This window comes from Erythranthe guttata, chromosome 12, assembly GCF_056151865.1.
Source record: "Erythranthe guttata isolate IM_541 chromosome 12, IM_541, whole genome shotgun sequence".
Lineage (NCBI taxonomy): Eukaryota > Viridiplantae > Streptophyta > Magnoliopsida > Lamiales > Phrymaceae > Erythranthe > Erythranthe guttata.
In genome coordinates, this window is record NC_142544.1 from 15,002,947 (window position 1) to 15,026,990 (window position 24,044).

Consider the following 24,044-nt stretch of genomic DNA (forward strand, 5'->3'; position numbering starts at 1 on the left):
TATATATATATATATATATATATATATATATAAATGGCCAAAGCCAATTGAATGAGGAATCACATGTATTACCCTAGCAAAATGGAGTGGCCATGTGCTTATTCTCTCTCATAAAACCTTAACAATTTTTGTATCTGACAATTTTGTCTTAGGTATACGATGTTTCAATTTAAAATATAATGTCACGGAATTTTGGTTGGGCCGATTCCTTGTTTCCAATCAACACTTAGGTTTTTTTTCTTTTCTTTTTTTCCTTTTGGTAATAATAAAAAATTATATATAGTCATATAGATATATATTATAGTACTGCATGCATAATAAACAAATACAAGAAAAGGAATTGGCTGTAGGCTTATAGCTTTATTAGGTTAATTAGTTATATTGTTGTCCAAACCTAATGGACGATGGCAAATAGGTCAAATCATTTATTGAGAAATTAAAATCAATAATCATATTAATAAAAAAAATGAAAATATGCTTATCCCATCAGCTGATTTTTTTTCTGCAGGTTCACGCAACTTTGTTCAAACTCTCGGTTCCTTGAATATTCAACTTTATATGTCACAAATAATCCAAAATAATTATCATTGAAAATGTTGAATCATTAGTTCAGCTGTCATTCCCGATAAATTGGCGGCCCTAAACGAGTTTTAAGAATTTGTAAAATATCACCTTATTTGTATTGTATAGTGTATAGGTTAATTATATGCATTATAACGAGCAAAATTCGACAAAAAATCTTTGATTAGCAGTTACGTATTTTGAAAAATTTATGATTAAGAGCATGTTTGGCTAAGCTTATAAGCTCCTAAAAACATCTTATAAGATGTTTAGAAGCTTATAAGTTGTTAAAAGGTGTTTGGTAAAAAAATTGCAAAAGATCTTATTTTTTCCAAAAATAAGTTGTTAGGGAGCTTATAAGATGTTTTTAAAAAAGTACCTCTACCCCACCTTTTTTCTTTAAGATCTTATTTGCTTCTTTACTAAAACACTTAAAATACAAAATTACCCTCAAATACTTTATTATATTACATGAATACTAATAATATTTATATTTTATCAAAACAACGTATTCTTGTAATCAAGATTAATAATTAGTTAAATATAATTATCGTAATTATCATAATAATTGTAAAAAAAATTATTCTCTATTTATATTTTATATGTATATAAAAATACACAAATATTCTTATTATCTCCATGATAAATTATATTTCTTTCATCCATAAAAAAAATTATATTTCTTTTACAACTTTTATTTTATATTATTATTATTATTATTTGAAAAAATAATTTGTAAATATTATAATAATATTTTAGGAACAAAAGTATTTGAGTCAAATAAGTTTAACAATTATACTGGCGTCATGTACTTTTTTGTCATTATAGCAATAAACAGACCTTTTATTTCCAAACACCTGAACAACTTATAAAAACAAAAAGTAACTTATAAGCTACATATCCAAACACCTTAAAAAATAATTTTTAAAATAAGATCTAACAGCTTATCAGCTCCTAAAACATCTTATCAGATGTAGGAGCTTATAAGATGTTTTAAACAAGCTTAGCCAAACGGGCTATAAGATGGTGTTTGGCTAAACTTATAAGACGTTAAAAGGAGCTTATAAGATGTTTTAGAGCTTATAAGCTCTTCCAAAGTGTTTGGTAATTTTAAAAAAAAAAAGATATTAATTTTTTTTAAAATAAGCTGTTGGAGAGCAAATAAGATCTTTTTAAATAAGTATCTCTACCCCACCTTTTTATTTAAGATCTTATAATGAGTAAAAATAGGAAATAAGTTTATTATCCAAACACTCTAAAAATTAATCCTAAAAATAAGATGTAACAGCTTATCAGCTCTTAAAACATCTTATCAGACGTAAGAGCTTATCAGCTGTTTAAAATAAGCTTAACCAAACACGTAAGAGGGTGTTTGACTAAGCTTATAAGATGTTAAAAGGAGCTTATAAGATGTTTTAGAGCTTATAAGCTCTTCCAAAGTGTTTGGTAATTTAAAAAAAAAATCTTAATTTTTTTTAAAATAAGCTGTTGGAGAGCAAATAAGATCTTTTTAAAAAAATACCTCTACCCCACCGTTTTATTTAAGATCTTATAATGAGTAAAAAAAAGGAAATAAGTTCATTATCCAAACACTCTAAAAGTTAATCATAAAAATAAGATGTAAAAGCTTATCAGCTCTTAAAACATCTTATCAGATATAAGAGCTTATTAGTTGTTTAAAATAAGCTTAGCTAAACACCCTCTAACTAAAATTAAGGGAAATCAAAGGTGTACGTGATTCAGGGGCTGAGCCCCGAAGTATTTTTGAAATAGTTATAGAAATGTTATTGAACAAGTAAATATATATATAACATTTGTTTAGCTATAATAAAATAAAATAAAATATATTTCAACTTGGCGAAACTCTTTGAAGTTGGAGATATACAATGTAAATTATTAAAAAATGCCAAGAGTGATGGAGAAAAAGTTTAAATTCTTGAAATCGATAACAAAATGATAGAAGAACTCAATATAACTAATTATATATAATTGATCTAAGACATTTAATTCAAATCAAATGCAAGAATAAGTGTAAAAAATTTCGAACGAATACTTAGACTACATAAAATATCACATTTCAACATCAAATTAAATATATTTTCTATTTTACCTATGTTTTCTCTTTCACCTATATTCTGTACAAATTTATAAATTGTCCACCGCCAAACTAATTAGAATATTCACAAAAAAATTCCACCATTTTTCACTAGAATCTTTACCACATATCCTACGCTCTCCACCTTAAGTGAACGACGCATTCGTCAGAGAAAAACACCTGAATGTCAAAAGAAGAAGGAATTCATGTTCTTGGAGAAATAAACTAGGAACGCTTATTTAGAAATAAATTTAAAAAAAAAAATCAGAGATTTTTGATATTATTGTTTTCAGTGGAATAAATTTTAAAAAATTGGTATTTTATCCAACACATTCTTGTTTTACCCTTTTAGGTTTCATTGCAAAAAAAAAAAAAAAAAAAAAAAAAGAATTTAGAATATATGAGGATTAAGCGAAGGGAATGTGGTGGATTACAAATTTGAAAGGTATTTGTGATATTTTATATAAATTTGGTGGTGACTTGAGATAATTTGAAGGTAAAAATAGCACCACTCTAAAATAATATAGTTATGGTTATTCAAATTGTTGAACTATTTATATATTTTAAATATTTTTTAATTCTATGACTAGTATATGGAGATTGGAGAAGGGTACAAAACATTATTTTGGAACACCTAATTTATTTCTAACAACTTGAGGGTCCGAGACGACTCCCTCTCTTGCCTATAGTCAGAAGCGACCCCGATTAGTTTTAGCTTAAATTATAGGGTAAATTATGAAAACCTCTCTGAGCTTAGGCTAAAATAGCGAAAAACACCCCCACCTATCCGTAATAACCAAAATCCCACTTTGATTAACTGTTGATCGAGTTTTTTAATAAAAAAATATGTACAGTCTAATATACCTTATGTTAAATAGGTGAAAAATAAAAGAAAATATCTGAAACTGTGTAGAGTCTGCTCCCTATAGTAAAAATAAAATCTATGAAAACTCACGCTGGAAAGGGGTTAGTGTAAGACAGAAACAAACATCATGAGTTTTTTGATGATTACGAATAGGTGGAGGGGTTTTTGTAATTTAATCTAAGTTTAGGTGGGTTTTCGTATAACTTATCCTAAAATGTATGATGAAAATTGAAAATATATTTGATCTACTTTTATACTTGCGAACTAAGAGTCAATATAACGACCCACCAAACACTCCCGAAAACACCCCAAACCAATTTGATTGGTGAAGTTGACTTTTGGCTACGATAAATGACCATAGTAATCCAACGGTCAGAAATATTTATTTAATTAATTAATTAATTAATTAAGTAGAAAGTTAAACCTAATAAGATACGGGGAGATCTTGGAGAAGAAGATTTCAACGTCAATCACGCAAACATCCTAGACATTAATTCATCATCACCACGTAATGTTATGTTATGGTGGGCTCCCACTCTTTGATTAACATTCTTAATTAACCCCCATTTTTAACAACTTATTATTAATGCTATATACATATACATATACATAGGGCTGTCCGTTGGTTGGTTTGGTTAAAAACCAGGCAGAAAACCAACCCAACCCATCCAACCAACTTTGGTAAATATTGAAAACCGTTATCGACCCATTTTACATGGGTTGGGTGATGGTTGAAAACCAATTTGGTGGGTCGGTTGGTGGTTTGGTTGATGGGTCATCCATCTAAATATTTTTTTAATTTTTTTTAATATTTTATTAGTTGTTACAACGCTATATCTCTTATAAATTAAATGTGACTAGTTCAACAATATTCAAATAAAAGATTCAAAACATTACGGGCATATATATTGCAATTAAACATAAATATTTCAACAAATAATAATCGTCCAAATATTTATAGGCTATGTTTTAAAATTAAAATAGTTCACATAAGATAATTATGTTAAATTTATTGCTTTTGGAATTTTGGTCAATATTAGACAATTTAATAAATGTGATATAAATAAAAATTTGAAATTAAAAATATTAAATATTTTAATTAAATTTAATAAATAATAAATTAATAAATAAAGTTGGTTGGCCGATATTACCCGACTAACCAACTTTTTAGCATATTAGAAACCATTATCGACCCAACTATACATGGGTTGGTTGATATTATCGACCCAACTTAAATGGGTCGGTTGATGGTTGATTATCCATCACAAATTATGGGTCGAAAATGGGTTGGTTGGTGGTTAAAACCGATCCATGCACAGCCCTACATATACATACAAATTTGTGATGTTTTTAATTTACAAAGCTACCCTTTTTTGGCATATAATTAGGAACCAACAAGTTCTCATGCACGTTTATTAGCTTTCAAATTTAGGCACCCGTGACATTATTATTAAGATTTAAAATGAAACTATCTAACTAGTGCTTCGAGGGTTATATGGACAATGTTTGGTTATGTTTTCATACAAATTTTTTTGTTTTTTTGTCTGAAATGTATTCTTGTTTGATAAGGTGTTCGAAAAAATTCTCTTCTACAGATATGATGTGACTGTTACGGTAAAAAATATTTGACTGCTGCGGTAAAAATATTTGACTGCTACGATAGAAATTGTCTCACTAAAAAACTAACAAACACCACTTTATTTTTCAAAATTTTCTTCAACAATATATTTTCTTAAAAACTTTGGATTTAACCGCTACAATGTATTTTGGCTCATTTCAAATTATAAACAGATATACTTTCGTTCTTATTTTCTTAAAACACATTTTTCCCAAAATTAAAATGAAAATAACTCGCAAAATGTATCCAAACTTTGCCATGACACCTCAATTTGGACGAGATTTGAAATTTAACTCGATTTGTGTCGGATCGGATCTGAGAAATTTGGAATTTCATTTTTAAGTGCAATTTTCGGTGGGGGGAGTCATTTTTCTTGGTAAAAATAGATATTCGAAAATTAAAATTGGACAGTAAATCAAAATCTTATATGTGTTCCCAAAAAAAGTTTGAAAATTTGAAAATCAAATAACTCAGAATATAAAATGAAAAATATTGTTTCAGAATTGATAATATATACATATATCAAAACGGAATTGGCGGAATTCGCAAATTCTGATCCATTTCCCAACCCTAATCCTACTCACACACAAAAATAATAATAATCAAAACATTCTTGGCTCTTCATGCATAACTAGGTCCAAACATTAAACTAGTTAGTGGAAGAATATATATTGGGAAAGCAAGAGAGAGAGAGAGAGAGAGAGAGAGAGAGAGAGAGAGAGAGAGAGAGAGAGAGTCAGGTGAAGTGAATGTGAAGTATGTTAATAAGGGAGTCAGGTTACAGAGAAATGGGCTTCACGATACCTCATTGGGGCTCGTTCCACTATATATATATATATATATATATATATATATATATATATATATATATATATATATATATATATATATATATATATATATATAATATAATATAATTTTCTATGCATACACAAATTAAATTAAAGATGTGATTAATTTTTTGGTGTAATTAATTTTGGGTTGTGTTTAAAGACTGTCAGCCAATTTAGTTCCACGATATAGCAACAATTAGGGTTCTTTACTATTAAAATTGGCAACTGTTCAAGTAAACAAATAAAGGGAAGGCGATATATATATTTGGAAGATAGAAAAATAATAATTAAGTACAGGAGATTACTTCGCCACTTTGTCCGATTTTCGTGCTATCTTTATCGGTAGTACGAACTTCACATATAAATTAAAATACGAATTTTATTTCTGTAAGAAAAATTTAACAAACGTACTGTAAGTGGATCTGACCTAGCTGATAGAATAAGAAAACTGTGATGATGTTTAATAACTCGAGTTTGGTTTCTCATTAAATACACTATAGTCATAGAAAATTAACCAAAATTATGTAATATAGTTGAACATCAAAATGTTACCACTTTTGAATCTTGTGGATTACCAAATTTTGAATTAAAAATTGACCTATATATACATATATGTATGTATGTATGTATATTATGATAATGTTTTCGTTGGACTTTTAATCATGTGACAACTGTTTGATGCAAAATATGATGATTACATGTTATTTGATGTTTCCCATGATGAAGTGAATATGTTCATCCTAACACAAAAGAACAAGAAAGAGCCTATATATATACATATAGATATATATAGCTAATAGGTAGCAAGAAATTTGAAACTCACACTCAATCATTTGATACTTCAACTACCCTAGCTAGCTACAACACTCACATGCATCACATTTTCTCTCACAACAAAAATAGCAAATTTAATTGACACTTGCCCCTCCCAAATTCTTCATGCATATATGTACATATATAGTTAAATTAGTATTAGTAGAATCTAATTGTGGATTAAAAGAAAATAAATCATCAAAGGGTAGTTTAGTAAATTGTTATTATAGTGCAAAAAATAGACAAATGCAATTCAGTGGGTCCCACAAATGTTTCTTGGGTCGTGTTCCCATTTTTTACACTTAAAACTTTCTTCTTCTCCGATTCTTGGGATGTCCGCGACCATCTCTCTCTCTCTCTCTCTCTCTCTAGATCTCTCTCTCCATACATAAAATTTACTTGTATAAATACCCTACACATGCAACAAATCTATTAAACCACACTCCCCATTGCTAATTCCTCTCTCATCTCTCTAAATTCCGTTTCTCTCACTAAAACCACATAGTCACATACATATATAGATACATATAGTTGAATATATGTATAGCATGGCGGAGCTCGACTACCAAAACAAGCCATGCAACAACAAAAATGGCCGCTTGAAACTCTTCGGCTTCAACATGACCCACCACCACCAGGATCAAGAAGAAGTTGACTCCGGCGGCGGATCGCCGCCGCCGGCGCCGGACGGCAGAAAGTACGAGTGCCACTACTGCTGCCGCGAGTTCGCCAACTCGCAAGCCCTCGGCGGCCACCAGAACGCGCACAAGAAGGAGCGGCAGCAGCTCAAGCGGGCGCAGATGGAGGCCAGCCGGAACGCCGCCGTGTCCTACATGCGGAACCCCATGGTCGCCGCCTTCGCCCCTCCGGCGCACCTCCTCCCCGCCCCGGCCGCGGGTTCCCCGTCGTGGGTTTACGTCCCACGCGCCGCCGCCGCCGCACCGTTCAACGTGTCGCACGGGTGCGTGTTCCCCGGAGGTGGTTCGACCAGTAGCGGGAGGGCGGGTGTAGGGAACTTATCGTACACCGGCAGCGTAGGGGAGTCTGGCCTGACAAGTGTGGGCCCACACAGTGGGAGACTACTAGATCGGCCCTCTTTGAGTAGATTTTCTAAAGAAGAAGATGGGCCCACATTTGATGATGGATTTGGGCTGGATCTACACCTTAGCTTGGCTCCAGCCGCGCCGTGAGTTTCTTTAGGCTCGGCTTGAGTTTTAGGCTCGGCTCGGATAGTCAGTAGTGCACTAGTACAGAAGCTGTTTCCTTAATTTCTTCCTGATCCTATTTTGTACATTTTCAAGACTTAATTATTTATTTATTATATTTCTCAAGGAAAACAAAAATAAATTCTGGCATTTATTTCTTTATTAGTTTTCTATACTTTGATCTGGAATTTTTTAAATTATTAAATATTTATATAATATAATCTAATCGTAGTCGTTGATCATGGATCATTGATGTATCATGTACATGCATTGGTGAGTATATAGAGAAAACCTGACAACAATGTAAATATATATATATATATATATATACCTGAAGGCTGAAAAGACATAAAATATAACACAAGAATGTTCAAATAAAAGAATAGAAAAAAAATAAATGCCATGCATATTTAAATTCTGATGTAAGATTTAATTTAATCTATTAATCAGTCTCTTGATTTTTAGAATAAAAATATACATGGCACGTGACTTTTCCATCTAAACTAACAACAATTTCAAATGGTGGACAAAAAATGTAAAAGAAACTGATTATTGAGGACCAATTTCGTGCCTGAAAAAATTTAATAACCAAAATCAAAAAAATGTATAATAATATAGGGACCAAAACTGTAATTATCCGATTAATTTCAATGTAAATAAGCCAACTCTTCTGTCAAAGCAAAAACGATTTATGAGGAAAAGTAAATTGCGTTTTTAGTTACACTCTATCTTAAGAATAACTTTCTAATTTGGCCGGACTTAAAAATTCAAAAGCAATATATATATATATATATATATATAAATGAAAATTATATTATTATTATAGTTGAGAAAAAAGAATTAATGGCAATAATGATAAAAAGTAGGGTTTACTTCTTACATACAACATAAGTGTGGATGTGAGCAACCAATGGTGGGTTCTGTGTTTAAGGAAGCTTACGTGTAAGCACGAAAGCAAGATAATGCTATTACAAAAATCAAGCACCCCTAAAAAGATTTATTTCTTTATTTATATTTAATTATTTAATTAATTATTTAAAAGAAGAATGAAATGGTCAAAAGTCAAAACGGCACCTTCTTTTCGGTGCAAAGGGGAGGCTTAAAAATTGTTCTTATATGTGCCAAGCCGGTGCTTTTGCATCATCTTATTTACTTTTGAACTCCAACTATATATATTTGATGAATTAATTAGTTAATTAGTGCTTATTAGTTAATTAGTGCTTAATAGTTAATACATACATACATCATGCCAATAATGCAATAGTCTTTAAGTTAATTAGAGTTATATATATAGTGTATGTATGGCTTTGATAAACTTATGGTTCAGCGTTCAAATCTTGTTCCTTCCCTATTTTCTAAATTCTAACACGGTTTTGAATTTATATATTAATTAATGATAATTAATAAAGGGAGTTCGACGGAGACGTTAATTCATAATAATGAGTGAAGAACAGAGATTTTTTAGCTGTCGTCGCAAACAAATCTTTGATAATATATATATATCTTGTGTGATCGATTGCGTAAAAATTGTGAGTGTCAAAAGAAGATACATGCATATAACTTAAGGTGCTTAACAATCATTATTAATTTACTAATATTGATTCTTGAAAACTAGTAATGATGTCATGATGTAGGGACCTAAATGAGTTAAAGTTAATAACAAGTGGGGGTTTAGAAAATAAATTAATAAGGATTAGTTTGGATTATTGGACGATTTTCTTGTCTTCTTTTTGAAGATTTGTTTTCTACGACAAAATTGGTGGAAAGGAAAGAGTGTTTTGCGTGTAATATTCTTGGAAAAAACTTGTGGACTTGACACAAACTAAATCACAAGATCATTAGTTGGTGGGTGTCTATAGATTTTTTTGTTTCTCTATCAGTACTATAATGTTGAATTAGTGTATGCAGTGACGGAGCCAGCATAGAGTTATTAGGGGTTATGACCCCATAACGTTTGTCAAATTTATATTATTTTATATAGAAATATAAAAGATTATGTGTATTACAATAGCATTGCAACCAGGGCCGGTTTTGAGGGGAGGCGAAGTAGGCGATTGCCTAGGGCCCCCGATTTTTTATGAAAATTTAGGGCCCCAATTATTTTATATACACTTTATATATTAGTATTTATTTTATAAATTTATTATAGATAATATTTTGGACCATCGGTTCTAAAATAAATTTAAATTAAACGATCAATAGATATTATTGCAATTTTGTTAATCTTGGAGGCCCCTAAATATCAAATTTATAATGTCTTAATTACTTATTTTTATTCTAAAATAAGAATCAATCATTCATTAGTGTATTCAAGTTTAGAAATATTTATGAAGTCTATTTGATATAAAGATTATACGTCACGGAAGGAAGTGCATCAGCAAATCATACTTGAATATTTTTTATATATTTTTAGTTATTTTATTATAGTCATACATTTCAAAAAATATTTCGGGGCACTGTCCCCGAACCCCCATAATCTTTTATTTCATCATTTTAGAAAATATTATCTATATTTTTTTAGCACATTCAATTTCGAACACCCTTCAAAAAAAAGTAATTTATCAAATAGGGGCCCCGTTTTCAGTTGTTCTTTAAACCTTGCCTAAGGCCCCTGAATTCTCAGAAACGGGCCTGATTGCAACCTCCTATAATTTTTCAATACGTTCAGCCTTCCGATTTAAAATGCTGACTCCACTAGAAGTAGAGGATATATGCACGTATATACGTATGTATGGATGGATGGACAACCACCTCATGTGAGTCAATCAAAAAGTAAACTCACTTGCCCAATAACTTTTGAGAGAGATGAACTCACTTCTCATGTAGTTTCTGAGTTCTTTGTGCAATATATAGTATGCACTCGTTTAGTTGTTAAGATAAGATTAAATAATCTTATACAAATTCGATTATTTTATCGGACCCTGAATCGTTCAACAAAAAATTTCTCGAAAAGGCAATATAAATTGTAATAATTTAATATTTGAGGGTTGACTTAACAAATAACTGTAGATATCAAACATCAAACAAAGTTCAATTATCTAGTTAATAATGACTAATCGTCTCAGCTAAATAAGATCGTATATGTATTTTAAGTTGAAGCGAAAAAATATGAATTATGAAAATTATTAAGGTGAGTTACATTTTTTGTGTGATCTCCAATACTTATTGGTGAGTGAGTGAGTGAGTGAGAGGTAGCTTAGGTTCCTCAAGCAATCATGTTCATCCCATGATTTTTCCTTTCCTCCTTTTTCAAAGTGAAATAAACAGGTAAAGAGAAATTTCATAATATGGTGCCCACCCACAAGTATTTTTTTTTTTTCCATTTCTACTTATTAATCAAGTTTTAAATACACGAATTAAAAAAAGTTATTAAACAACACTTCATTTTGATTTTAAAAAAAAAAAAAAAAAAAAAAAAAAGATAATCCAAAATTATCCTCTAATAAAATAATTACAGTCTTTAGAGCAACTCCAATAGTAAGCATAAAAATTGAGTTATTAAATACTCATTTGATATTTGATGTAATAATTTCATACAAATTTAAAATTCATCTACTCAAACCATGGTTATCAAATTAATTATTTATGAAAGTTTATAGGTGGCTTTTTTTATAATTGTCATATATCAACTTGTGATTGAATGTTTGGGTAGTTACCTTTTTTATAACGCAATTAGCAGAAAGTATTTTTACAGTGGAACATCAATTGATCATGCAATCAGGGCCGGTTTTGAGGGGAGGCGAAGTAGGCGGTCGCCTAGGGCCCCCGATTTTTTTTGAAAATTTGGGGCCCCCAATTTATTTTATATACACTTTATATATTAGTAATTATTTTTAAAAATTTATTATATATAATATTTTGGAACATCGGTTCTAAAATAAATTTAAACTAAATGATCAATAGACATTTTTAAAATTTTCTAAATTTTGGGGCCCCTAAATATTAATTTATAATGTCTTAATAACTTATTTTTATTCTAAAATAAGAATCAATATTTATTAGTGTATTCAAGTTTATAAATATTTTTGAAGTCTATTGCTATAAAAATTATATGTTACGGGAGGAAGTGAACCAGCAAATCATATTGTTAATTTTAAATTTTTGTCCATATTTTTAATTACTTTATATTCATACATTTCAAAAAATATTTCGGGGGCACTGCCCCCGAACCCCCAAAATCTTTATTTTCTTCATTTTTAGAAAAAATATAAATTTTTTTTTACTACATTCAATTTCGAACACCCATTAATAAAAAAAAATGGTTCATCAAATAGGGGCCCCTGTTTTCAGTTGTTCTTTAAACCTCGCCTAGGGCCCCCGAATTCCCAGGAACGGGCCTGCATGCAATCTTCTCCCACGTGCAAGTTGCCTGGATGAGAAGGCGTATGTATATATGAGAGATATGAGAGATACACTATTTTGTAATTGAGAGAGGGAGAAAAAAGTTCTAGCTGCCATTCGTATTGAAATCAACACAAATTTTTGAATTAACATAACGAGGCAAATCTTAATCATAAACTATAAACAGATATAAGTATAAATTTGCATTAAAATCTATTACTAAAAGTATACTCTTTCTATTTGCAAGTTCTTTTTCTTTTCTGTTTTTCTTTTCCAATTTTCCATCTCACGTCCTAATTAACTCAGTAATTCCGTAATCTTTGTAGGATTTGAATTATTTATAGTCTAGCTATATATGTATTTGATGGGTAAATTACAACCGTCTTCATGAGGTAACGTCTATTGTTTCATATAATTACATTAACTCTTCTGCAATTTGTAGATTTCTTACATTAACATTTTATAGGGTGCGGTTTGGATATAAGAAATCTACAAATTGTAGGGGACTGAATGTAATTTCTCAAAATATAAATTATTACTTTTATGTGTTATATATATTATTGATCACTTAACAAACAATAACTGTTATTTAAAAGAAAACCCAAAAAAAAAATATAGCACTTGTTCTATATATGACACAACCATTAATTAGTTGATATAATAATAATTAAGATTCTAAGGAGAGAAAAGAAATGAAGCCAATCACATGCTTTTAGTTCTATTATGTATCTCATTCCCACTAGCATGTGTGCCCTAATCAAGATTGCATTTGTTTGTTTGTTTGGAGTAATTTTTGGCATTGATAATGGATCAGATTCCTATTTTAGTTAAAGGTGATGGTATACAATTAATTAAACTAATTATTAATTAAGAGGCTCAAACCTCATAATTATACTCTCTCTTTTTGCTTAGTTATTATATGTGTGTATCTATATATGTTATAATATGTTCATGTTCTAAAATGTAATGATGACTATAAACTACTAGCACTAATTATTTATATGATTATGAAAACAAGCCGCCCCACTATTATATGAAGTTGAACCTCCAATTTTATTAATTATTATAACATATTGCTATTTTTGTATACTTTTTAGAAGTTTTGAAGACTCTTAATCCAAACATAGTTCAACTTATAGAACAATGAAATATAATTTATGTACTCAAGTTTCAGAAAGTTTAAGCTTATAAGATCTTACATCTGATAAAATATATTAAGTGGTTTTAAACCACAGACATAAGTAACTACATATTTAAAAGTACATATACACATGTGTGTGTTATTATATATAGTAGATCGATGGTATACTTCATCAGATGTAGGTTCTACAAAATCGAAAGATTATGTAGTGGTCAAATTTGATTTGTGACTAATTAATATAACGAAACCTCGTTTAATTAATACTCCATCCTCCCCTTTTAATCTACGTTTAGTTATTCTTTACACATATTAAAAATCTCATTAATTAGTCTTTAAAATTGGTCTAACTCTTAAAACGTTTAGAGCTAGACCAACTAATAGTTGAGGGTAAAATTCGAAGAAAAATCAGTTTTGTTTTGGAAGTTTAAAATGTCAAATAATTTGGGGGAAAAATTCATTGATAAAACCTCAATTAAAAGGGGAAAGAGGAAGTAAGATAAGCATGATCAATTAATCATTATGTCTTATTTGATGTTTGTTAATTAGTACAATAATATTTCGGACCGACCTACAATTATGGAAAAGTGACCTCTTAGAGCAACTCCAGCCCAAAAGCATGAAATATTAATTTGATACTTTATATTTTATTTTGATATTTTTATAAATTTAGTTACTCCAACCATGCATATGTAACAAATAATTGTTAATTGAAAATAATTAAAGTGATTTATATATTTAATTGCCAACTCACATTTGATATTTATTTCTCCAGGATGTATTCTTACATCAAAATACAATATAACTCCAATGAAATTGCTTTTTTTCTTGGGGGCAACTAAAACAAATCCCAATTTTTTCTCACTTCAATACCTCCAAGCTTAAAACCATTTTTTATAGAAGTTTTTACAACTTTTTCTTAGTTTAAAACCATAAATAAATAAAAAAATGCTAGCAAAGTACAAAAATGCCCTTCATCAACCATAATACAATTTATACAAACAATTTTTTTATTCCTCACTTCAATACCAAGGAAAAAAAGAAAAACAAATCCTCTCTTCTTCTCCCCAAACTCAAATCCCTTAAACCCTATCTTCTTCATCTTCTTAAATCCTCCAAAACATCTCCAAATTCAAAAAATCAAAACCTCACAAAACTTATAAAATGGAGTTATAAGAAAATAATATGGTAGTATATATGGAAAGATAACCCATTAAGGTAAGTATCGATGTCTTTTTTGAGCTCCGAAGTCGATTTTGAAGTTTTTTTTTTTGACCCCGTCGGCAATTTTCGACACATACAGGTCGATTTTTTGGTCAATTTTCGACACCAACGTGTCGAAAAAAAAAAACAAATTTCGACACATACCTGTCGAAAATTCTCCCAATTTCGACAGGTATGTGTCGAAAAAATACTGTTGGTAAAAAAAAAAAAAAAATTCTTTTTTTTTTTACCAATAGTGTTTTTCGACACACACCTGTCGAAATTGGGAGAATTTTCGACAGGTATGTGTCGAAATTTGTTTTTTTTTTTTTTTTTGTTTTTTTTTTCGACACGTTGGTGTCGAAAATTGACCAAAAAATCGACCTGTATGTGTCGAAAATTGCCGACGGGTTTCAAAAAAAATAAACTTCAAAATCGACTTCGGAGCTCAAAAAAGACATCGATACTTACCTTAATGTGTTCTCCTTTCATATATACTACCATATTATTGTCTTATAACTCCATTTTATAAGTTTTGTGAGGTTTTGATTTCTTTAGTTTTGAGATTTTTTAGAAGGGTTTTTGGGGGAGGGAGAAGAAGGAGGTGGAAGAGGTGATGGGTTTGTGAGTGAGGAGGGAAATGGTTTTTTAAGGTTTTTGATTATTTGGTATTTAAGAAAGAAAAATAGTATTTGTAATATTTTGTTGGTTTTAATTTTCATTAAGGGTATTAAAGTAATTTACAATTAATTATTTAATTTTTATTTTTTTGGTATTCAAGTAAGCAAAAGTTGGGATTTGAAATAGTGATCCCTTTTTTTCATAGGAATGGCTATAATTACTCAAACAAAAGGGTTTTTTTTTTTAATTTGATCTTACATCAGGAAGGTGGGCGTAATTTACCCTTGTTCTTATTATTGTCTTCCCAATCGAAGTTGATGCTATAAAGTATCAGCAACCAAACAAAACAAATTAAGATTTCCATTTAACTTTAAAAGAGAATATAAACCAGTTCTATGCCTTTAATTGGGTCTCCATCAACGGTCCAGTCAGTTCAATAGAAGATTCAAGAAAACCCACCACCAACATCGCAATATTGTCGAAATCAACACAAAATTGTAACTTCGTATATAGTTCGTGATTTTGTAGCTATAACTTACTAGTTCACAAGCTAAGATTCGATGAGCCCCTATTTATCAGCTGACGACGGAGGAGGATTTGCTTGTTCATTAGTGACAACAACAGGTTTCTCCTCTTGGGGTTGTACAACAGGCTGCTCTTGTTGTACAACAGGTTTCTCTTGTCGAGGTTGTACAGCAGGCTGTTCTTGTTGTACAGGCACACAAGGCCTCCAAACAGTTTCACTGCCCACATCCATTAACGCAATTCCCTTGGCTGCAAGATCGCTCCTTATCTCGTCACCTCTTGAGAACTCTTTGTTTTTACGGGCTAGCATTCTTTCCTCGATAGAGTGTAGAACATCTTCTTCTGTCAGTCCAGCCCTTTTCAGGGCTTTGAGTTTTAGTTGTTGCAGAACCTAGATAAAACAGTCACCACCAATTATTTACAACATTTTTCTGAGGCGTTCGTTTATATATAGAAATGTGATTTGTGAAAAAAAAAATGGATTGAGAAGTACCTCGTTGTAAGTTGAACTGGAAAGCAATCCGAGAGCATCCAAGATGTCTTTGATTTGTTTCTCTAGATCGATGAGGGCCTTCACAATGGATAATTGCTGTTGCTTCTGCTGCTTCTTCTGGAAGTATTCAAAAGAAACAATTTCTTAAATTTGTGTGTGTGTGTGTGTGTGTGTGTGTGAGAGAGAGAGAGAGAGAGAGAGAGAGAGAGAGAGAGAGAGAGAGAGAGAGAGAGAGAGAATGTTGATGAGAAATTCTTGCCTTGAGCATGTTTAGGGAAGTGTTGATAAATCTGAATGATTCTATAAGAGATGAATTTAGGATGGATGGTGTGTGCAAATCATCAGCTAACTTTGTCTCAAAATCACTACGCAGCTTATTGATGCATTCTTGGGCAGCAGGGCTGATACGGGCTTTTTTCCCGTTTGTGTCACTTTCTTCCCTCAAAGGTAACAATGCGTCTGCACAATCTTGCAAAGTCTGCCATTTACGAAAATTACCCATCAAAAAACATTTCCTAATAATTCTAAACCTTGAATCCATCAAATCAAGAATGTAAAAGCTCCGAAAAAATTGGACTAATAATCTAGACGCCGTAATTACTTTCATATGCCGAAAGGAGGGATATGAAACAGAGAAGCCGCTCAAAAGCACAAAATGTTTACCAGATAATATTAACTAGTCATCTTTCTAAACATGTATTGTTGAACAAGGAAAAAAATGATGAAGACCCAAACAAATCGACTACAAAGATAGAAGCAACCATTCAAGAACGATATAAAAAAATCTCATTAGAAAAAATTGACCATTTATTCACCTGATATATATAGAAAAGAGATTCTGAAGCAATTTCTATCTGCGATATCGAATAGTTGACAGGAGAACGGTAGTGAGTTCCCAACAGGAAATACCTCAATGCAAGTGGATGGTACAACTCCGTAACCTGTAAAAGAATAAAATTTTTAATATAATATTTAACCACAAGGTACGAAAGTATTTAACCACTCTCATCTTATATACCTCGCGAATTGTGAAGAAGTTACCAACGGATTTAGACATTTTCTCGTCATTAGCAGTAACAAAACCGTTATGTATCCAGTAATTAACTTTGCTCTCCGGGCAAGCAGCACAGCTCTGAGCAATCTCGTTTTCGTGATGGGGAAAGATTAAATCCATCCCTCCACCATGAATATCAAATGCATGCGTCAAATAATGAGCACTCATGGCACTGCACTCTATGTGCCACCCTGGCCTTCCTGGACCCCACGGGCTGTCCCAAAATGGCTCTCCTGGCTTTGCAGCCTGCAACAATTGTAATTTAATTTAAATTTAATTTTTTTAATTTAAATTGTTTCTAAATAAAAAAATAAAAAAAAAAATCACCTTCCACAAAGCAAAATCAAAAGGGTTTTGCTTTCTAATATCAACAGCAACTCGTTCACCAGCTCTATTGTTTTCAAGCTTCCTTCCGGATAGAAGGCCATAACTCGGGAAATTGTCGACAGAGAAGAATACATTTCCATCTACAGCATAACCACAGCCATTGCTGATAATCTGCAAAAACGAGACAGAAACTGAGGCGAGAATAATTAATGATATACTGGAAAGGAACAGAACACCAAAAACAGAAAACGAAAGCTCTTCAAATATAGTTGCCAAGTAGGTGATACAAACATTATCCCTGCTCAACATGAACATGATGAAAAGAGAACAAGAAGGTAGATATTACACTATTCATCACATATACCAATTGTGAAGACTTATTAGAGAATCTTTGAGCTAAAATACAAAAAGCATATACATAAGATATTGGGGATTAGAAATAATCATGATAATATCTATTAAAATGAGAGAGAAAAAAGGTAATAAAATAAACCTGAGCTATCATGTCTTTGATTTGTTCAATATGATCAGTAACACGAGGCTGGTGGGTAGGAAGAAGGCACTGGAGATCAGCCATGTCACTGAGAAACTCTTCGCAAAAACGCCAACTCAATGCTTTTGGATCTTCTCCACGCTCATTTGCTCTATTGATAATCTGCACATATTATTAATCGTTCAGGAGCAATGGCATAAGTTAATCCAAGTAACCTCATACATATATAGTCATTGACCACAGTATAACTGAAACCAAATCTTCACCATTAACCTTTTCTTGAAAAACGTATTAGCAATAACAGCCACAAATGTATGATTTACAATTAAATCTATGCCCAAGTACGTATCTGTGGATCTAGACTGCAATACCATATGACTGTTTCCATCTAAAGTTTGACTAATTAAGTAAAATAAGTCATAAAGAGGGTTCAAATATTGACATTATTGAACAATAAGTGGCCTATTCCCCCTACCCTCGCCTTCAATAAACGGTATTAATGATCACAAAACTTAAGTGATCTGGCATTCGATGAACATTTTCTTCTTTTTTTTTTTTGGTTTTGCAATAAAAATTTGGAATTAAAATGAAGAAATGTCTATTATCCCACTCAGTAGTTATAGTCCTATTAGAATCGAAGACTTCTAATAAATTGGAAAGAGCATGGCCAAAGACATCTCACCTTGTCATCAACATCAGTGAAATTGCGCACATAAACAACCTCATAGCCCAAATATTTCAGATATCTACAAAAATCAAATATCAAAAAACAAACATTACTTTACAGCAACAACAATCGATGAACTCGAACAAACTTATAACCACTCTATGCCAGTCAAAGAAAGGAAAATAAAATCAAAGATCCTTTCTTTTTTTCTTTTCGAAGCATTACACCAATTAGTTGACTCTTGAAAGAGATGATCATGCCCCAGCGCAATTAGCTTTCTTTCATATAAAAATTACAAAAATAAGTCTTCACCAGCCTATAAAAGTTAGTCTTTGTAGACAGTTAATATAATTCAAAATTACAATAATAAGTCTTCACCAGCCTATAAAAATTGAATTTTAGAATAAATGTTTTGCAAATCTAAGATGCTCCCAACCTCATTTACATAGAACAATCATCCCAATTACAGGATCGTGAAATTTACCAAAAAAATAACTCAATTTATATACACTGTCGAAATAATTAATTAACTAATTAGCAAATCAATCAACATTATTAACCATACGTCTCCAGAAACCCTAAACTCCCCTGAATACCAAACAGGATCATGAATACTGTTCTTCAATCTCCGCATAAATAAACAATAAAAATTTCAATCAAAATGATTTAAGTTGAAAACCTGTAGAGAACATCGAACGCCACGTAGGCACGCGCGTGGCCGATGTGGCTGAGGTCGTAAGAAGTGACACCGCAAATATACATTCCGACTTTGCCCTCAACTATGGGCTTGAAAATCTCTTTCTGCTTCGTCATACTGTTATACAGCTGAAATTCCGGCCTCTCCTTCGCCATTTCTTCTCAAATCAACAGAAATTTGAAAATGGTTTTCCGATTGATGGATCGGATAATTTCAATTCGGAGGGTTTTGCTATTGTTTTTTGTTGCAAACCGGAAATCCAGAAACAAAACCCTAATTTTACATACACGACGGCGTTTTCTATTTTATACTATTTATTTATTATTTATCCACACGTGCATTCCTGCACGTGTGAAATGAACTGCCATGGTGAGAAATCTATAGAAATTAATCCATGCTATCTAGGAATTAATTGACAAAATTTGTAATCTAAATTTTGGCATGGTTGTACTTGTACATATCTTATTTAATGTTTTATAATATTTTTGTAATTCAATTTTCATGTTAACTTTTTTTCTGTCTTTTTCTGTATATTATTTGTCAATCTAATCACAAGAATATATTAATTCAAAATATTGTATATAATATTTTTATTTTTTAATTTGTACTAACATTAAATTTATGAATACATTTAAGGGATTAAATGAAAAAACACCCATGTACTATGGACTTTGTATTATATAATACATAATGTATTACACATAAATACAAAAACTCTCCTAGAGTTCTACTGTTACATTTTTTTTCCAAAATCTGACGAAAATACCCTGCTAAAACCTATAAATATAAAGGTTTGTTTGAGCCATTTTCCAATGTATTTTTTAATACTTTCGATCAATTTTACTTGGGAAATTTTGATATTTTTATTTTTTTCTACAAAACATCTAATTGCTTAGATTTTTTTTTTATTTTTTTCTAAATAAAACCTTTTATTTTTGTCATTTTGAATTTCTTCATTTTTTCTTAAATGTATTTTGGTAGTTCAAATTCTCAACAATCATAATCATAGGATTGTAAGATGTTTGTAATCTTAGGATGTTTGAACTATCGGAAGATATTTAAGAAAAAATTAACAAACTCAAAATGACAAAAATAAAAGATTTTATTCCGAAAATTAAAAAAAAAAAAAAAAAAAAAAAAAAAAAAAAGCAATTAAATGTTTTGGAGAAAAAAAATATAAATACCAAAATTTCCCAACTAAAATGGGCTGAAGATAGTAAAATATATATATATATATATATATATATATATATATATATATATATATATATATATATATATATATATATATATATATATATATATATATATATATATATATATATATATATGCTTAAGCAGGGATATTTTCGTCATATTTTGGAAAAAATATAACGGTAGGGGGGTTTTTTATTTATGTGTAGTATAGGGAATAAATGATACAAAGTTCATAGTACATGGATGTTTTTGTACCTACATTTAAATATTAAGAATAATATACTTGTATATATTTGAAAATTAAACGTTTGTTTGAAATTTAAAATATTTCCATTTATTTATTTATTTTGACCAATTTCAAGAAAAATATATATAATTACTTTCTTTTTTTTTTTTTTTGAGTAAATTCAAGTCCATTACAAGGGGAAGTAGGGGAGGGGGGGACTCGAACCCTAGACCGTTACCCTATTGGTAAAGGCTAGGTACCAACTCTCCTAATGAGGGTTGGTATATATAATTACTTTCTGCAATTGTTATTTTAGTGACCGTAGTATAATCTTATTAACAAAAAAATAGTTGCCTGTAAAATCCTAAAAAAATCTAATCACAATTTTACACGCTCTTTTAAGGTTATGATTGACTGATTGTACATATCTTATAATATTTTTATTGCAATTTTTGAATTATCTTTTTCCTATTTTTTATCATATTATTTGTCAACCTTATCGCTCTCAATTTTCGAAATATTGTGATTGAAATAGAATCACAAGAATTATATATTAATTTGAAATATTGTATGTAAGATTTTATTTCTGTATTTGTAATAATATTAAATTTTCTGAATATCTAGACATGTGGAGTTGAAGGAAATCTTGCATCATTTGACATAGGCGAATTAAGAACATATGTATACAGCCTTGAGGGATGGACATAAAGTATCCGCAAAAATAAGACAAAGAAAATGAAGAGGAGACAGTTGCACAACGTATGTGGCACAAACTCAGTGAAAAATGATATAAAAAATTGCATCAAACAAACTCCATAGGAAGTACAGCAAGTCGTTAAGTTTGGGCAATTGCAATTCGATCACCTTTTTGCTTTTATTTATGTACGTTATATTGATGAATTGCACTTACAATACAAATGTGTAATATCTATCTGAATGTATCATAATTTATTTCATAGTCGATAAAATGATAATTACATTTGACGTAGGTACCTCTATTAGAAATAATTAGGATTATTCCGTTATTCCGGTAGGAAGGAATTTCGCCATTGTTGTTGTTGCTCTCTCTCACATGAAAACAAGGATGTGTGTGCATGACCCGCAAGGGTGGCCTAGCGGTTGGAGCAAGAGAGCTTGGGTCAATTGACCCAAGTTCGAATTCCCTTGCCAACGGTCGCTAGGTCGAGCTTGTCACACATGGTTAGCCTAGTGTGGTTTACATCTCTCGTATGGTTTGCAAGCTATTATACGAGAGTGTAGGTTTACCCAGTGCACCTATATGGTTGGCTGCGGGTTCCTGCATTACCGAAAAAAAAAAAAAAAAAAAAAAAAAAAAGATGTGTGTGCATGAGTTTTAAGATGTTTGGGAGATATATTCTTACTTGAAGTAGAACAGGAAGTGGTCCTGACAAATGTGATTTGCGTCTACTAAAAGCATTGTCGATCGCATTTCCAGAGTTATATCATATATTATGTATAAAAAACTTTTGCACCGATACTGGAACTCTATATGTCGTTGACTTCTCTAGTCGGAAATAAGAGATATACTCATAAACATTGCAAAAAATGAAAAAAATTGAAATTTGTCAAAACAGCTAATTATTGTACAAATTAATAATTAAAAAAAAAAAGTTAACTGATTTACAAGAAGAAGAATGGTGCACCCACGGAATTCTTTCACCACAGAGCGACTGCTAACGCCCAAATCCCGGTACATGTTTGCTAAGAAGAGCGAACTCCACAATTAGTCCGTGACCGTTTCAATATATTTCATAACTAATGTCTAATAGTAATAAAAAAACTATAGGAGCCAACACAATTGTTTTGGGCTTAATCCCACTTTGCATCCTTGAAGTATACCCATTTGACACTTTACACTCTCAAAACAAATTATACCCATTTGACACTTTACACATTTGTTTTGGGCTTAATCCCACTTTGCATCCTTGAAGTATACTCATTTGACACTTTACACTCTCAAAACAAATTAATAGTCTTTTGCACCATAAAAACACAATATATCATGCATAATGCACCATACTGAATTTTTAAAGCTAATAAAGGCAATTTAATACTTTTAATGGTATTCTTTTAGGATCGCAAATGTGAAATCATTTTTTTTTTCATTCATCAATCATTTTGAAACTATAAAGTGCAAAAATAAAAATACATTTCATCAACATATTTAAAAAAAAAAAAATTATCACAAAAAAAACATTTTATTAAATGAAATCCTTCAACTATTTTAGTTATCAAGTTACCTGAAATTTATATTTTCTTCCGAATATTTCTACATGATATTTTCACATATTACAATAAAAGATCCATCAATCGAATAATGTAGTGATACAAATTTATTTTGTATGAAAATATAGTTTTTTTTTCAATAATCCGGTGTGATTTTTATTTTATCGCACTTTGTGCGCTCGGAATTAGCTTGGAGGTTGAAAAAAGTAACAATTTATTTTTTTATTTTGAACCCCGAAAAACAAAACCCAAAAAAAAAATGAAATTCTCTTTATTATTCAATTTAGGGTGCATTATATTGTGAATGATTGATTGTATTTTGAGGGTTCAAAGTGCTATTATTATTTTTTAAGTGTGCAAAGTGCCAAAAAACTCTATTTGAGGGATGTAAAGTGGGATTAAACCATTGTTTTGTGAACAATTAAAAATAAACTAGACTTCAAACTTCTATTGAGTGAACTCACCAACTCTCGCTACGAGAGTTTGTACCTAGTTTTTACTATTAGAGAGGATTATGGCTCGAATATAATCCTGCCTGCCCCTCCCACAATTTGTAGTAAGATTTGAATTAATTTTTAAAAAAAAATCTAGGCGGCGGATTTATGCAAGTCCACAAATTTCTTTGTTTAAGACTTCCAACATAAAATTACTAATTTACCCTTAATGAAATTCAAGATTAAATTAGTAACACAAAACATTAATAATAAAAATAAAACCCTTTCCTTTGTGCAAGACCAAACACAAATACATAAACCCGCAAATCGTTGATACTAGAAATCGGTATTTGCAGACCGATTTTTGTTACAAATACCGGTAACCACGTGC

General features: G+C 30.7%; 2 protein-coding genes across 3 annotated transcripts; one reads left to right on the forward strand and one right to left on the reverse strand.

Annotated features, from left to right (window-relative positions):
* Nucleotides 1–7,016: 7,016 nt before the first annotated feature.
* Nucleotides 7,017–8,155, forward strand: LOC105954185 (zinc finger protein GIS3-like). Its single transcript, XM_088826148.1, has one exon. It carries the CDS (start codon nucleotides 7,325–7,327, stop codon nucleotides 7,973–7,975), a length of 651 nt encoding a protein of 216 aa, XP_088682274.1. The 5' UTR covers nucleotides 7,017–7,324; the 3' UTR covers nucleotides 7,976–8,155.
* A 7,482-nt stretch (nucleotides 8,156–15,637) lies between these two features.
* Nucleotides 15,638–19,916, reverse strand: LOC105954209 (cysteine--tRNA ligase 2, cytoplasmic). Of its 2 annotated transcripts, none has more exons than XM_012977881.2 (9): nucleotides 19,532–19,916; nucleotides 18,868–18,931; nucleotides 18,186–18,347; nucleotides 17,693–17,863; nucleotides 17,330–17,611; nucleotides 17,127–17,252; nucleotides 16,571–16,789; nucleotides 16,312–16,428; nucleotides 15,638–16,209 (listed from the first exon to the last, which is right to left on the reverse strand). In XM_012977881.2, the coding sequence occupies exons 1-9, from the start codon at nucleotides 19,702–19,704 to the stop codon at nucleotides 15,862–15,864; spliced, it is 1,662 nt and encodes a 553-aa protein (XP_012833335.1). In that variant the 5' UTR covers nucleotides 19,705–19,916; the 3' UTR covers nucleotides 15,638–15,861. The 2 variants fall into 2 exon arrangements, with proteins under 2 accessions (XP_012833335.1, XP_088682275.1); XM_088826149.1 differs by having other exon boundaries at nucleotides 16,312–16,434; nucleotides 16,577–16,789; nucleotides 19,532–19,844.
* Nucleotides 19,917–24,044: the final 4,128 nt, after the last annotated feature.

Bases quoted from the DNA above. Each gene is read 5' to 3' on its own strand.
- LOC105954185 (XM_088826148.1), top strand. From the start codon at position 7,325: ATGTATAGCATGGCGGAGCTCGACTACCAAAACAAGCCATGCAACAAC.
- LOC105954209 (XM_012977881.2), bottom strand. From the start codon at position 19,704: ATGGCGAAGGAGAGGCCGGAATTTCAGCTGTATAACAGTATGACGAAG. The intron at 17,612-17,692 runs GTGATTTTTTTT...CAATTGTTGCAG, and splicing joins TTGATTTTGCTTTGTGGAAG to GCTGCAAAGCCAGGAGAGCC. The intron at 17,253-17,329 runs GTATATAAGATG...ATTCTTTTACAG, and splicing joins ACTTCTTCACAATTCGCGAG to GTTACGGAGTTGTACCATCC.